The following is a 17274-nucleotide window of genomic DNA, read 5'->3' as shown; positions in this document are numbered from 1 at the left end:
GCCCCTCTTGGCCCAACCGACCCCACGTGGTTCCCGAAGCCGGCTCGGGTTCGCGGGAGCCGAGCGCTGGCTCGACCTGAGGCGGCTGGGGCTGCTCCCCGCCGGCCGTCGCTCGCTCCGCCGGCTAGTGGTGGACGGGGAGGAAAACGCCACCTAGCCGGGCGGGAGACGCGCCGCGTCTGCTCCGGCGTGGGTGCCTCGGTTCCAGCCCGGCGGCGTCTCTCCTCCTTCGGGCTGCGGCAACCTTGGCAGGTCCGCTATTTCCAGCGCTTCTCGGACGGGGCGAGCGGCGCGGCGGTTCTTCGAGCCCCTCGGAGCTTCCCACGGATCCTAGCCGAGAGTCACCTTAATTTAAACCAGCCGGGCTTGTGCCGAATCCACGTGCACGGGATTACCGCTGCTTTGGAAGCGGCGGCGGCGGCTTCCCGGGCTCGGGTCGCGCGCGGTCCTTGCCTCCGGCCGGGCGGCTCTGCGGACCGCCGACGCTCGTTGCCCTTACCTGGGGGTGTGTGTGTAAAACTCGCGGGGCTTCTTAGCCGGCCGCTCGAACTCCGAGCCTCTTAAGGAAGGCCGGGCAGCCGGAGCCCCGCCGAGTTGGAAGGGGCTCCCTCCGGCAGCGCGCTTTGCCTCCTCGGAAGTCCTCCCGGTTGACTCCTGGGGGGGGCGGGTTTGACCCTCCGGGCGGTCAGCCTGGAGTTGCCGTCTTAAAGCCACCAGTCTGTATGAATGTCGTGTTCTCAACCTTTCTTGCGCTTCCAGATCGGCCGGAGATGCTCGGAGTTGGCCGGACTCGGCGAAGAGGCTCGGCCGACCTGCGGGTCTGAGCGGCTCCCGGCGCCGTCTCCCCTTTTCGCCTGTCACCTCGCCGTCCCGAGGGAAGGGAAGGGAAGGAGGGCGGCCCCCGTGACTCCCCAAGCGCCGCTACCGGCGGCCGAACCTCCGCTTTTTCCCTGCCTGGTGAATCTCCAGTTCCCGGAGCTGAAGGATGCAGTTTCGCCTCTTCTCCTTTGCTTTGATCGTCCTAAACTGTATGGATTACAGCCACTGTCAAGGCGGCCGGTTGAGACGCGGCAAGAGAGGTGAGCCACCTCTTCCTCCATCTCTGCCCTTCTCCATCCAATGGGCAGCTCATCCTTCCTTCCTCCCTTTTGGCTTGCTTATCTCCCCTTTTAACCGGAATAGATGGATTCTTCTTTGTAAGCTTTGATGTGATTTAAAATTGGGGCGGGCTGGGTGGGAAGTGGACAAGAGTCCTGGAAGTTCCGTTTTCCTCTTTCATGGAGAAAGAGAACCTTCCTCCCCCCCCCCGTCCCTTCCTTTAAAAGCTTCCCACCACAAAAAAGGGAGACCCCCCCCCCACATAGGTGCAACATATTCTGCTTGGCTGCTGTTACTACTTACTACTGTTTTAAGATTCTCAGCCACAAAACGGTACCAAAAACCCGGAAAAAGTTAACAACCAACTTGTTGAGAAAATGTATTCTCCGAACGTCCTTTAATTTCATTTGGTCCATCTGATTCCAATGCCACAGTCCTGCAGTCCTAATCTCCGGCTCAGGCTGAATCATATAAAGTTTGCTCTTGCGCAAATGAAGCAAACACTAATAGAAAATATGTGCCAAGTAAATAGCCAAGCAGGTGCCATATAGAGCCTTTACAGCCTTGCTGTGCCTCTACCCCCCAAAAAATTGGGATTGCAGGTAAAGGTGTATGCCAATAAAGGAGAATATTTATAGCTCTGGGTTGAAATGAGGCTTCCTTGGTGCTCTTTGATATTGGTTGCTTTCTTGCAGGCATTTCATTACCCAAACTAAGTATCATCATCAGTGCTAGTGCAAGCTTGCCATTGAAATGGAATGATCTATCTCTGTGTATGATCTGTTGTAATTGCGGACATGTCAAATAAATATTTCCCCAGACCCCACTTCCCTTTGATGCTTCTTGACCCTTTTGATGTGTGTTGCAAACTGAACTGTAGAATAATCTCTGCAGCTGGGGGGACCTGCGGAATTATGGGGTGACAAGGATTCCAAGTAAATTTGCATGGCATTTGCATGACCATGAAGACAGTGAAGGCCCCCCACAGAAGCAATGGAAGCTCACTGCTGATAATGATTTTGCCCATCCTGTACTTAGTTGTGATATTCCTATTTTCTCTTGGGAGATCAGACAAAGGACAAGGTTGGCGAGAATCCTGAATTAAATTGTAAAATATTCTGCGCTTGGGTACACCTGTAAGAAATAGAAGGCTTCACATATGAAAATACCATGAAGAGCTAATTTGTGATATTTTGAGAGAGCATTCGTAATATTGACCATCATTTTGTCTTAATTGTGCTATTAAAAGCAAACCTTTCCCAGAGTTTTGTTTTTGAAGTCCTATTGATAATTTTCCTCTGGGTTGTGCAAGCAGAAGATGGTCAAACTGGTATTTGACTTGAGAGTCGAAATGCTGAACAAAGAGAGAAAGCAAATCCGCTGTGAATGGTAGAACTAGTAACTGTTGCCTACTGCAGATGTTGCAACAGAATGTGGTGTCTGTTGATTTTTGCATTTTGCTTCTCCATTGTATTTATAATTTCCTCTTAAACTTTGAAGACTCCAGTCAAACTAGCCAGCTAGTTGAATATAAAATTTGCTGTTGGTCCTATCTATAAACTAGTGACTAATATCTTCTTCATTTGCTAAATTCAGGCTGAAAGTGTATTCACTGTTCTGTTTTTCTTCTTCTTCTTCTTCTTCTTCTTCTTCTTCTTCTTCTTCTTCTTCTTCTTCTTCTTCTTCTTCTTCTGCTGCTGCTGCTGCTGCTATTATTGTTGTTGTTGTTGTTGTTGTTGTTATTATTATTATTATTATTATTATTATTATTATTATAGAACTCAGTACTTTGCTATCCATGATGTCACTTTTCCATCAGGACTGGCTAGCCAGCAGTTTACTACTTTATCATTTCCTACTTGCTTACACTGCATTCTAGGGTTTGACCCACTTCCCTACAGTTTTAGGCTTGTTTTACAGCTGGAATAAAGGGAATATCTACTAATAATTCAAATAAGTCCTTTATGTCACAGTATTAGGGAGACAATAAAACGGTCAGGCAACCTCTCTGTAATGGTTCTTTTCACCTTCATTCATGTAGTTGTCTAGAAATAGTTTTGAACATGCACAGATGACCATGTGCAAGTGGATGTTAAAAACAGCAGTGACAGACCACTGCAGAAACCAAATTCCACCTCCCTTTTCTATTTCCTGAAAGAGAATTTAGTATCAAAATTTCATTCTAAAAGAGAAAATAATGTTGGTGACATTTTCATGGAATAGGTCAGACATGTCAAACACAAGGCCCGGGGGCCAGATCCGGCCCGCAAAGTGGTTTCATGTGGCCCGTGAAGCCATCCTGGAAACAGTGAGGGAACGGCCCCCACTGCCTTGGCCCTGGCCCAGAGACCCTCCTTCTGCCAGAGACCCTCAGATCTGTCCCACTCCTGCCCAGCCCCCCATAGGCACCCTAAATGCGAACGATGTAGAGTTGGCCATGCCCACCCAGTAGGCCATATGCACTCTAGCCACGCCCACCCAGTAGGCCATGCCCACCCAGGCCATACCCACCTGGCCCCCTGAGGGCAACCGCAATGCTGATGCGGCCCTCAATGAAATTGAGTTTGACACCCCTGGAATAGGTGATGTTTTTGCACTGATTGAATTATAAGGTGGTCTGAGGGCATGTGTGAATAGCCTGTTTGTGCAGTACAAGCCACTCACTGATGCCCTGCAGCTTCGTGTCAGTTCTTGCACTTCGGTTTAACTCCTGGGTGGTGGGGGGAGAAGATACATGAACAGCCAGGGAGACTTCAAATGATGTCCAACAGGAAAGCTGCCGCAGTCCCATCTACTAAGTTCCACGGTCAGATAGGCTAAAACGCACCAGCGAGATCTCTTGGAAAAAAGTTCGCAAATAACTTAAAACATTGGTAGCAAAAAAAAAAAAATCATGGTGAGGGAGGGTTTTTTAAAAATTATAAGGCAGCTTGTAAACACAAACAGTTCTCTGAAAGTATCTTTGACTAAAAATTGCATTTGTTTCTTGCTGTTTAGTCATTGAACTGGTATGGGTTAGGAGAGGAAAGCAAGTGTTGAATTGCTTACGGGCTTGGGTTTCTTCATGAAGGGTTAGTTGCCCTTAGAGTAAAAAAAACCCATATCTTTTTACAAAAAAAAAAGAATTTTCACATTGCAAAATGTGAAACAGAAACTATGGGTTTCTTAAAGCTTCCTGTGTCCTTTAAATTATTCACACTGATTGTAATAGTGCAGGCTACTTTATGATGGGATATATGTTTATAAGGTCCTTCTGTCCTAGGATATTCATGTGGGTTATTTAACCTGTGGAGACCTGCAGTAATATGTCACATAGGCTGCAGTGTCTTGCATTTTTGCCTTAAGATACCTGCTATATTGGAATTCTAAACCCATAATTTTCAGATTGACTCAGCAGAACAAACTGAAAGTATTCTATACTTGAAATACATCATAAAGGGGAGACTACTGTGTTTATATTTTTCTTGGAATCAAGTTTCAGTAAACGTATTTCTGATTAAACAAATTCAAGATTATAGTGTTATATTTCTAAGACAATAAAGCCATGGTATCCCAGCCCTTTCTATGAGTTATCCAGTTAATGAGATTACTTGTTGTTGTTGATATTAGACTGTTTGAATGGTCCTCCCTGCTGAAGACTGAAGAAGAGAAATTTGTTCCTTTGCAATATTCTAAAGGATATAGTACTCTTGCCACAAAACTTTAACCTCAAATGGGCAATTGGCATTTTCATTTTGTGTGTCACTGGAAATGGAAATCATGTATTCCAATGATTGTTGGATTAACATCTCATGAAATAATGAGGCCAAATGGTTGTTAAATTATTGCATTATTTTCTTCTAAACTAACAGGAAAAAAAATGTAGTGCCCATGGGCTATGAATGTGCTCTCACAACAGTATATGATACGTAAATTGAAGGCCATTCGCTCATTCTTCTTGATTAATTTTGAGCCCGACAATGTTATGGGTTGATTAGGCCTTTGAAGTAATGACATTTTTTGACTTTGATTAAATTTGTGGGCAGATGCTATGAAAGCCTGTTTTAAATCTTGGTCAGTTCTTTTATCAGTTCAGTTGTTTTCTGCCAGGTTTTGAGCATGGGATCATTTGCTTTGTAGCTGTTATGGTTACAAAGCCATGGTTTTAGTTTAGATGGGGCTCTCAGTAAAGATAGCCAGAAAGAGGAGCTCACACTATTCTTGATGATTGGATGCTACATTAATATGAAGTTAAAAAAATGTGTCTGGTTAGTTTCTGGGATCTTATATCTGAAGTTGTGGTGAGACTGTGTTGTTACTACTTCTGTTTAGAAGGCCTGAACAAGGCTTGTATTTGTTCAAATAAATCTTCCTTAGCAGCATACTAGGACTCTAGAAATGATATAAGATTACTTAAATGCTGTTTTGCTAGAACTACATTAGTCAATACTGAGATGAGTTAACAGTTCAGTTTAAAACAGATATTCATAGCAGGCTAATCTTATGGCACAATGCCATTGATATTTTAATGTTTCACTTAGTAATCTATTTCTGTCAACAAAAAACTGCAGCTGGTGGAACCAGCTGAACATTATGACTGTAAGTCTGTGTAGATCATAAAGTTGTTATACTTTTATTTCAGTTGATCTTGGAAAAGGTTTGTAGAAACTATATATTCAACTTCTTACTTCATAAAGGAAATCTTGATTAAAATATAGTGGACATATAGTCCACCAATATTTTTCTTTGTTGGGTATTTCCAAAGCTTGATAGTACAATTTTCAAACCAGGTTGCTGTTTTATTTAACATGAATATCCCCAACTTGATGTCTTCAAGGTTTATTGGAGTGTGACTTCCATCATCTCTAGCATAGCCAACGAGATGTAAATTATGTAGGGTTTTTTTTCACTCTTTAGAAAATGCTTTTCTTTCTTTCCATCTCCCCAATCCCAATTCCAAACTAAAGTTATTCAATATTTTATTTTATTGCAAATGACAGCAATTGTACATTTTTTCTTTAATGAGCTGTGCTTAAAAAGAAATCCATATGCTGTATCTTTAATTAAATATGGAACTTTTGTAGACCTCAGGCTAGACAGTAAGGGACGATAGTAAAAAATCCTGCATTTTACAAGCAGTTTTAAGAACTGTATTGCAAGAAAACTGAAATGAATAGACATCTAAGCCATGTTTTGCAAATTATGCCCCTCCTTCCTCCCATCTCACTTGGAAAAAAAAATCTCCATAAGCTGGTTTTAATTGATGCCATGTTCCCTGGTTGATCTTAGATGAGCAATTGTGCTTCTGGAATGAAAAGCTGGTCTAAAAGCAGTTGTATCCAAGTTAGCTCCTTGTTGGATGTTTAGCTGTTGGCCAAATAGAATTGGTGTTGACAGTTGACTTATCTGGTGTCTCTTTATAGTGTCAGTCTGGGCATTTGTTACATTGAATTATGTTAAAATGCAATGTGTTTAGCTAATTTAAAGAAATGAGCTTGAGGATGTTCAGGGCTAATTTGAGTATATAACTGGAATTGTGTGCAAATGCTAAAATGAAAACTGCTCTACACATACTTGCATGCATACAGATGCCTCATCTGCAAAGAAATGTGTGCGTACTGGGAGTTAGATCTACCCTGGCATACCACTGGGCCTTGTGTCCATAATGACTTTTTGTAAATGAAATAGCTTTCCTGGAATAGAGTAGCTCCTTGGAGAGGTCTCACCCAATTAAGAAAGGCAAGTGTATCTTTTTTTTTGAAGTAAGGCTTTTAAAAAAGGGTCTATTTATTTAAAAAACACAAAATGTTGGAATATGAATGCATTGGTATTTATGTACAAGGCAAATGTTTTTTTTAAATATTATTCTGAGTAGTTATGGTGGCTTCACGATGTGCAATTTCTGCAAATAATCCTTTTTGTTTGTGCTCTTAGCCATATATTGGAGGGCTTTTAGTGAATTTGTACAATGTGTCGAGATATAGTTATATGGAGAGTTCACGTACATGTTATATTTTTTATGCTTGGCTGCATCACAGCCAAAGAGTCCTAGTTCAGGTCTGAATAGAAGGAAGTTATTTTGGGAAGGTGAAATTTAGGATAGGAAAATCCTAAATTGGGAAAACACTACTTTCTTACTGCTATTTTAAAACTTGCTAATCCCATCATAGTTTTTCTTCCTAACAGGATTTCAAACGTATTTTTAATTTGTAGAAAAACAACACGAGAAGAAAAGGTTAAGTGTTCTCCTATCCTTTGAAAAGCTCTTTCTTTCTTTCTTTCTTTCTTTCTTTCTTTCTTTCTTTCTTTCTTTCTTTCTTTCTTTCTTTCTTCTTTCTTTCTTTCTTTCTTTCTTTCTTTCTTTCTTTCTTTCTTTCTTTCTTTCTTTCTTTCTTTCTTTCTTTCTTTCTTTCAAAAAAGCAAGACTCTTTTCCATACATTTAGGGTAGTGTTCTCCAAAGTGGTCAAGGGTTGATGGAACTATCCATCGTTCTCTATTCGCTTACCATTTGTTGTTGTTGTTGTTGTTAGTATTTTTAGTGAAACTAGTATTTCATTATTTTCATGTAATAAGTGGAAAGTTGATGAACAATCTGCAGCTTCATGAACAGGAGGATGAGATGAAGAATTTGGAGAGCCTTGCATTGGCAAAATATGGGTAGCCCTTAGATATTTTACACATTACACACTTTTTCTAGAATTATCAGGTCTTTGGGTGATGTGCACTTCCAGTTTGTTAAGGCGTGGACTAGAATTGTAGAGGTCTTCATGTGTGGAAGCTCAGGCCAGACATATTCTTTTAACCCAGCACAATTCACAGACTCGTTGTGAGGAAAAATATGTCACTCCCTGGCTCCTAGAGGAAAGGGGAGATACAACAAACAAAGAGAGGCAGGGAACGTTATACGTCTCATCTCCTAAGGAGGTCCATATAGCACAGGGGTCTTCAAACTTGGCCCTTGTATGACTTGTGGACTTCAACTCCCAGATTTCCTCAGCCAGGCACGCTGACTGAGGGATTCTGGGAGTTGAAGTCCACAAGTCATAAAAGGGCCAAGTTTGAACACCCTTGATCTAGCAGGACCAAGAATAAAGGTCTTCTCTGGGCTGGCTTTTTACCTGTGGAACATCATCCTCATTGAGAGAAGATTCCCCCCCCATACACTTTGACATTCTTTCCCAAGGTCCTGAAGACATGGTTTTACCAACAAGCCTGGGGATCCCAGAGTGAGATGGAACCCATTAAATGGCTCATTTCATTGTTGTCACCAGGAGAGTGGGAGGTTATCACTTTTTAAATTGCTGTTGTATTGGGCTTTTATCCTTGTAAGATGCCCAGAGTCACTGAGAATGATATGGGTGGTCATATAAATTTTCAAAAGTAAAGACAAATGGAAGGCACCAAGTTGAAGAAGGCTGCTTCAAGATGCTATGTTTGGATTCAACATATAGTTTTAACTAAAACAATAGGAAACACACTTGCCGTGAAACACAAAAATAAAACATTCAAAGTTATATATAGCAAGAATACGATTACTTCGGTTTTATAGAACAGTTGAAAACACTTGCATTTTGAAGGACTCTTTTTCAGTCTTGGTGTTTTAAGAGCCAGGAAAAATAAAGGGTTGGGGAGGAAGAAGGGGGAAAAAGTGGCTGATCGGTGAACCGTGCTCCAGTCTTTTCTCACCATCTTGCCTGTTGAAAGATTTCTGGAAACTGAAAGGTTTTAGCTATTTTGCAAAATGTCAATTGGCCTAATGTAAGTTTTGGCTCTGTGGATTTTGGATCATGTATGGAGTTTCTACAATTAGCATTTCTTGATTTCTCAGGAGGTTTTACATATACTGATTTCCATGATACATACCGCTGAAGCAGGCTGGGCAATTTCCACCTCAAAATTAGTTTTATAACAGGTTGGTGAAAAGGAAAAAAAAATAAAATAAGAGGCATAGTACATGGAAGATGGTGTCATGGACAGCTGAATCCAACGACTATGGAACAAGACTCCTAGGATTTTGCTGAATCTTTCAAAACTGACAAATAAGTTTGGCATCCTTACTGCACTGAAATTGGTTTTTCTGTTTAAAAAATATTGTGTGGCAATTAGAAGCCACACTCATTTAATGTGTCAGCACAAGAACTCTGTGGTTTGGCTTTTAAAATGCAAAGTGGAATACAATAAATATAGAGGGAGACATTTTGGTACTGGAAGTGAATTTTGACTAGTCCGTTTGGCTTGCAGAGATGGAAACACCCACATTAATTATAGATTGTATTTTATGCTCACTTACCTGCATATAAACCTTAATAAGGATTATTCTTGTTTTACTATGGCTATAATCACCAGACACTAGATTAATATGTAGGAGTGAGTCTATAGACTCAGATCCCTAACCCTCTAGATTTGCCTGCATGGCTTTTAAGCTTTTGCTGCTAATCTATTCCAATGTTCCATTTACCCTTTGCTACCATTACAATCTAACACACACCTCTTTTTGTTGTTAAAAACAATTGCAACAACATTAGACTCTTTATAGTGAACAAGCAAAGCATAATTGATGCTCTTATCTTGATTGAGAAGCGAGAATCTCGTCCTTCAAGGGACAACTTTGATCCTTGCTTGCTTTCATTATGCTTTTCCAGAGGATCTTTTAAACTGTTTACAGTTAAAAATGATAAAATAATAAAAAATATAAAATAGGGGTTTTTTCCCTTTTAGGAATAGAAATTTCATAAAGGGATCACTAGGTTTTACAGAGGGAGATTCAAACTTAAAATGAGGGATTTCAAGTGGTGGACAAGCCCTTGGAATGCCCAGTCACTAGAGATTTTCAAACAAACGTTGCACAGCCCTTTGAATGGGATGGTTTGAAGATTCCTGATCTGGGCAATGCTTTGGAGTAGAACAGGGCTCCTCAAACTTGGCCACTTTAAGACTTGTGGACTTCAACTCCCAGAATTCCCATGCCAGCATGGCAAAGAAGGGACTAGAAGGCCTTCAAGGTCATTTCCAACCCTATGAGACTACGATTTACCTACAGGTAGTCCTTGATTTAGGACAACTGGGATTTAAATTTTCATTGCTAAGCCATGTGATTGTTAAGTGAGTCATCCCATGACTGCATCACGTTTTATGACTTTTTTTTGCGATGAAGGTCACAAATGGCAATCAGACGATATCAGGATTCTGCAACCATTATAAATATATTCTGTGGTTGCCAAGTGTCTGAATTGTGATCACGTGACTGTGGGTCACTTGCAATGCTCAAATGTGTGAGGTGTGGTCATAGGTCACTTTTTTCAGCACTATTAACGCTTCAAGCGATTGCTAAATAAATGGTCCAAAATTGAAAATGAGCCTTACTTCATTTTTAGGGTAAAGTTCGCTCTTTCTGGCAAGGACATGACACTGGAGTGATTAAGAGAGATTTCACCAGATGTAATGAATTTCTGTAACCTCTCTCTCTCTCACACACACGCACCCAGTGTAACACCTGATCACACCATCAAGGAAAACAGACTTAACCCTACAAGAAAAAAACAACAACACTTCAGTTAAAGTTGGAAAGTTTTGCTGGCAGGATTTACTTTTGAATAACCAAGATCGTGGCCATAGGGACTGTGTTAAGTGCTTGTGTGAGAGTTTGATTTTTGTTTGGCTTCCATTAGTTGTCAAAGACCCTGTCCTCCATCCCTGTAGGTGTCATGTATAAGATCATTATCACATGACTCAATATTACTAGCATTGCAAGTGATAGTATTGGCCTGAAAATGTAGCTTTTCTCTCCCAAACTAGGATTTCAGGATCTACAGTATATGGGTTGAAAGCCAGCAGACCAATTATGAAGAAAAAGCCATCCCCTGACTCTACTCTATTTTGATTGCATTTTTCAGTGCTTGCTTTCCAAATTGGTTAATGCACTGATGTCTTTATGATTTCCTAATGCATTATTGGATGAGGGTTGCCTGGATCATTTTGCGGTCCAGTGGTGACGCTTGGGGAATTTGCAGCCTTTTGATTGACACATCTGGCTGCAGTTCAACAAGTACTTTCAAAGAGCTTTAAGATGCTTCTTCTTAATCCTCCTGTGACCTGAAATCAAAATAATAATAATAAATAATAATAAACCTTTATTGTCAAAGTACAACATGTGTACATTGACATTAGCTGAGCCTCCCCCGTGCTCTCTCGCCCAACACACAGTGACAACAAACCCTCCATCCCACCACACCATGTGAACCAACTACACCACACACCGGCCTCCCAAGTCAATTCTGCATAAGATTATGTCCCATTTAAAAGCCTAACAGCCCACGGATAAAAGCTATTTTTCAGCCTGTTGGTACGGCTGGCTATATTCCTATATCTCCTACCGGATGGTAGGAGAGTAAAGAGATACCGTCCAGGGTGTGAGTCATCCCTGAGAATCTTCCTCACTCTTCCAAGGCAACGAGCCCTGGCGATGTCATCCAGTGGTGTCAGGGAACAGCCCACAATGTCTTGTGCTGTGCTCACTACCCTCTGTAATACTTTCCTATCCGCGGCTGTCAGACCAGCATACCAAACCACAATACCATACGAGAGGACGCTCTCTATAGTAGACCGGTAAAAAGGGTCATTAGCTGTTGTTCTACCCTGTTCTTCCGCAAGACCCTAAGAAAGTGAAGCCTCTGTTGGGCCTTTCTAGCCACCTGAGTTGTGTTAACTTTCCAGGTCAGATCTTCACAGAGGTAGACTCCCAGAAATTTAAAGGAGGAAACTCTCTCTACACAGTTCTCTCCGATGTAAAGTGGGGCAGGTTCCTCCTTTTTTCTCAAAGTAGACCTTGTTTCTGTATCTATAGATAAACCATATCAAAGGTGTGATGGCAATGAGTTCCTTGCTGAAACAGAAAACTACACTTTGAAGAGCTTCATTGAGAGTGATCTCTTGGGCTGCAGATATGAATCCAGAGCTACTGGATGGATTTGCATATGCTTCTAAACCATAATATGGTTTGCTTAATTTTGACTTAGGTTAATGTGCAAACCCAACTGTTATAGTTCATAACTCATGTTCTGTGATTTAGCATTACCCATGCATATTCACATTGCAGTTTATTCACTAAATCATAGTTTTAAAACCCTGGCTTAATTTCTGTTTAGTTTTGACAGTGTCAACTTGGCTCCTGTGGTTTATAGGCAATGCTTTATATCTTAGCATAGGTTTCTCAATGATTGTTGTTGAGAGTTTGGGGAACTGAGACTCCTCTATGAGAAGTTTGCTCAAACTGGGAAAAGTGAGCTTGCTGTTATATGTGAAGTAGACTATTGTGGCTTCTTCAGCAAACTGATTTCAACCAATAACAGTGACGTATTGAAGTGCATATATAGTCACTGAAAGCCAAATTAGTAAAGTATGGGAGGATATGTCTCCTTTGTCATGTGTCAATGAATTTATAATTATCATGTAAAAAAGTGTACCAAAAGTCAGGCCCATAGGCCAATCAAATATGTTTAATTAATTAATATTTGTAATTAAGACTATTTTTTCAGAGGAAATTAGATTACATAAGCTTTATTGTCATTTTAGATTACATAAGCTTTATTGTCATTTTAGATTACATAAGCTTTATTGTCCTTTTTTCCCTGTGGGCACAATGGCACACATTAAAAATGAAATTTAGTTGCTTTCTCTCAAAGTGTACACATACATAACACGCATTTAAAACATGCTATATACAACATATGTATATACCTACACCCTTACATAGAAATAACATAGAAATATTAATTACTGTTCATCTAATGCAGGGGTGTCAAACTGCTGGCCCGCAGGCCGGATGCATCATAGCAAAACCATGCCCACCCCACTGCCGGCAATGGCAAAAAAGTCACAATACGTCGTGACACATCACATGACGTTGCGAGTTTGACAGTCCTGATCTAACGAAAGGAAGCTTTAGAGTTCACAAGGTTAATACTGTATGGAACAAAGCTGTGACTGAATCTGGATGTTCTGCTTTGGATACCACGGAGCCTCCTCCTAGAAGTAACAAGGAAATGTAGTGTATCTAGGTTTATTCAGATATTATGCTTTAAATAAGCAAGAAATTGTTTAGAAGACAATGGCAACTATTCAGATATTTGATGCAATACATATTAATTCCTTATGTGTGAATGTCTATGGCGATTCTCAGTCATTCTGCTCATGGTTGTCCCAAAGGTGCTCTTTTCAAAAGGGAACTGGAATTTCTTTGTTTTTGGTTGAAGATGTTTCATTCTCATCCAAGAAGCTTCTTCAGTTCTGCCGAAGCTTCTTGGATGAGAAGTGAAACATCTTCAAGCAAAAACAAAGAAATTCCAGTTCCCTTTTGAAAAAGCACCTTTGGATCCCTATGGGTGACTTTTAATACACTGTGTACATTCAGTTGATAGAGTTTATTAAATCAAGTGCATGTGGAATAATATTATGTTTCTGTCGCCTTGTGGTTTTTATATATACTAATATATATTTTGTTTCACTTGATTTATAGAATATACTCCAACCAGGGGATTGACCGATATATTAAATCAGAAGTCTTATTTTACAAACAATAATGGCTGAATTCAGCTGATACTCGGTTATGGTATACTTCTTTACCTAGACCAATCAAGACTGATAGTAAAAGACTTAACCTAATATCTGAAGTCTGTAAGGGTCTGGATGGAACAAAACAGTTTGAGATTCAGCCCAAGCAATATATGTTAATGAGCTGAGCTTTACAACTAAAATCAGAACAGTACTGAGATTATGTTATCTCAGAAAAGCAGGTTTGCAATTTGGAGATTTTTCTGGATTTTCATATCCTGCAAGAACAACAGGTTGAAGCTGTAGCAAAACTAATGTAGAATTTTCAGACTTATTCTCTTGCCAACTGAGAATATAAATAATACAAATAGAAATAACTCAAGGTGGTGAACATACCCAACACACTTTCCTCATTCTATTGATTCCACAATCCTGTGAAGTGAGTTGGCTTTCATGGCTAAGGTAGGACTAGAACTCACAGTCTTCCGCTTTTTAGCCTGATGCCTTAACTACTAAACAAAACTTGCTAACTTGCATATTTGACTTGCACAATTCCCAATGAAGAGTGATTGTGCTCACTGTGAAAATATATTAAATTTTAGGTAAAGGTAAAGATAAAGGTTCCCCCGCACATGTGTGCTAGTCGTTTCCAACTCTAAGGGCCGGTGCTCATCTCCGTTTCAAAGCTGAAGAGCCAGCGCTTGTCCGAGGATGTCTCCGTGGTCATGTGGCCGGCATGACTAGATGCCAAAGGCGCATGGAACGCTGTTACCTTCCCACCGTAGTGGTCCCTATTTTTCTACTTGCATTTTAATGTGCTTTCGAACTGCTAGGTTGGCAGAAGCTGGGACGAGTGACAAGCGCTCACTCTGCTACGCGGCACTCGGGATTTGACCCGCCAAACTGCCGATCATCTGATCGACAAGCTCAGCATCCTAACCCACTGAACCACCGCGTCCCTATATTAAATTTTACCCCATTATTATTTCTTATTGAACAATTTGGAAAGCCCTAACATACGTTAGCTAGTTGAGGGGTGAGGTGGCTATATTACATCAGATCCACCAAATGTCACCAGCAAGCAAAACAAATGCTATCTCAGTACTAGGTCCAAGTCTGAAACTTGATTTAAAATAGTCCAGATTATCACTTTCTTCCAGGATCCTCTACAGTTGCAATCTAATCATCTTCACAACAGCCTTTTCTAGAAAAGAAAGTTGTGGACTGAACAAAAATTGTCCAGAACATTTGAGCCCAGCAAAGATCTCTTGAGGAATGGATTCACCACCATCTCATTCATGCCTCTGAGGACAGCCTCCTTGCTCAACAACAGACAGTATAGTATGGATGCTTCAAGGCATCCATGAGGGATATAGGTCTAATAAACAAGTGGTCATTGAATATAAATGAATGTTCAAATGAGTGCATCTTTCTGGTGGCCAAGGTTTAAAGCAGATGTCAAAGATTATGTTTCATTCTGTCATGTGATCAAGGCTGCTATTGCTAAGTTGGATGATTTGCTTTAACCATTCCCCTCTCCCCAGGCTTATGTGGCACAGATTCCTTGGATTTTATTACCAAATTCCAGATGTGCAAGGATACATGGCCATTGATGTTAGTGGATCCGTTTACTAAGATAGGTCATTTTTTTCTTTCTTTCATAAAGCTAGCATCTATTCTGGAGACTAGACAAAAGTCAGTCTACATCATCTTTCTTGATATTAAGAGTTAGTCAATCACCTCATTTTGGATTGTGACTCTCAGTTTATGTTTGAAAGTCCTCTTCTGCTTGTTTGAAAATTAATTTTCCATGTTCTCATTACCTGGAATTGGGTAGGTAATTAGAGAAGACTATGCTGGATATTTGGTTTGCTGTATTTCCTATCAACAGGACAGTTGGCCTGTTGTCATTTGAGGAATTTGTGTTTAACCACACTCTGTATTCCTGGATCAGAATGTCTCCATTTCAGGCAGTTCAAGGCTTTAACCCCAGCTATTTGACCTCTAAAAGCCCTGCCTGTAAAGTTACTCAAAAGTCTAATTTTCTGCAGGAAAGACAGGTGACACAGTTTCTCTGAGAACAGTTATCTTGGCCAAGGCTGCATACAAAGCTACAGCAGATCCTTCCCTGCAGGTAAACAGATTGGATCAGATCAGCTTTTGCTTTGCAATTGCCTACCTCAATGAAAGTACCTCCAGAGCTCCGCCTTTCTCTGCATGTGTGGGAGGGGCCTCCCTGTTCCTTATTGCACTGCCTCCTTCTTCCTGTTACACGGTTCCTACCCCACAAGTTCACCTAAATGTGAAAGAGGAATTCAAGGCGGAGTGTATTTTGGATTCTAGAGGCAGAAAGAGTGACCTTGAATATTTGATACTTTAGGAGAGCTACTCTGAGTCAGAGTGATCCTGGCAAGTAATAGAGGATATTTAGGGATGGATAGTCAAGCTTGTCTACTAATTCCATTTGAAATAAACCCACAAGCCCTGTCTCCCTGTAATGCCTCCAGACTTGCTAGACCACAATCTAGCTCCCGGCCACCTCAGTCTCTCCAATGGTTGTTGCTGGGCAACAATGAGGTGTAGTGGGGAACATTCCAACTTCATCTAAATACTCCATTGTAGAATTATTACCTTAATGAGCTGCCTGGCCCATCTTCATATGAAGGAGGGGGAATGGATTTTGACAGGGGAAATGGCATGATGTAATGCCGGGTTGACTAGAGAAAAGGGAGGGAAAAGAGTCCATAGAGAAAAGATAACTAAGTCTTAAGAAAGGAGAAAGCATGCAAAAGAAACTCAGACATTTCCATGTTGTTTGTGTCAAGCATAAATCAATGTAGAAAGAGGCTTTGACAAGCTTTTCAAAACACTGTTGCAATACCCCTTAACTGCATCAAAGTCCATTCCAATGGCCACTGCTATTTTTTGTCCTTGCGTAGCTCAGAGGAGATGACAGCTCTTTTTTTTTTAACCAGGGACATATGGGAATGACATAAGTCACCTCTAGTTCCATGATGGAAGTAGAGCACTTATTTGTTTTAAATCTGAGCTGCTTAACTTGAGAGTGTGAAATCCTACAATCCTGGGGTCTGTCCCTTCAGAAAACATTGCTGCCAAATTGTAATTTTTAGTGTAGGGTAAAAATTAACATAGCCAATTAGTAATGCTATTCACTGTGTTTATCTTAATGAGATTTAAGTATAAATGAAATTGATTCAGAAGACAAATTTAGCTTTTGATTATGTTTTTGTGGGGGGCATGATGGCTCAGTGGTTAGAAGATGCTGAGCTTGTCAGCTGGAAAGCTGACAGCTTGGGTTCAAGACCCAAACCCCGTGCAAGCGGTGAGCTTCCAGGTCACGCCCACTTAGCAGATCGAAATGTGAGTAGATAAACACGAGTAGATAAAAAAGGTACCACTTTCCTGGGAAGGTAACAGCATTCCATGTGACTTGGCGTATAATGGTGCTGGCCACATGACCAAGGGTCATTGGATAACTTTGGCTACCTCAGCTAAGAAACAGATAGGAGCACCATCCCTTAAAGTCGGATATGAGTGGACACGTTTACCTATGTTTAGGGAGCAATTCCACTCATCCTAGGTGTGGCCTTCAGCTTGCATAAAGCCACACACTCCTGATTTAAATG

The 17274-nt window shown here is 40.9% G+C and overlaps 1 protein-coding gene across 2 annotated transcripts in view; it reads left to right on the top strand.

Moving 5' to 3' along the window:
* Positions 1-985: 985 nt before the first annotated feature.
* RSPO2 (R-spondin 2) overlaps positions 986-17274 on the top strand; it is a gene marked incomplete at its 5' end in the record, with an annotated part of 121638 nt that continues 105349 nt past the window's right edge. For both annotated transcript variants that reach the window (XM_083360189.1, XM_083360188.1), the window contains one exon: positions 986-1079. In XM_083360189.1, the coding sequence (XP_083216315.1) occupies positions 986-1079 (94 nt within the window). The remainder of the gene's footprint in view (positions 1080-17274) is intronic.

The sequence above is a fragment of the Vipera ursinii genome (assembly GCF_947247035.1).
Source record: "Vipera ursinii genome assembly, chromosome: 3".
Taxonomy (NCBI): Eukaryota; Metazoa; Chordata; class Lepidosauria; order Squamata; family Viperidae; genus Vipera; species Vipera ursinii.
The sequence above is the reverse complement of the archived record's forward strand: the minus strand, read 5'-3'. Positions and strand labels throughout refer to the sequence as shown.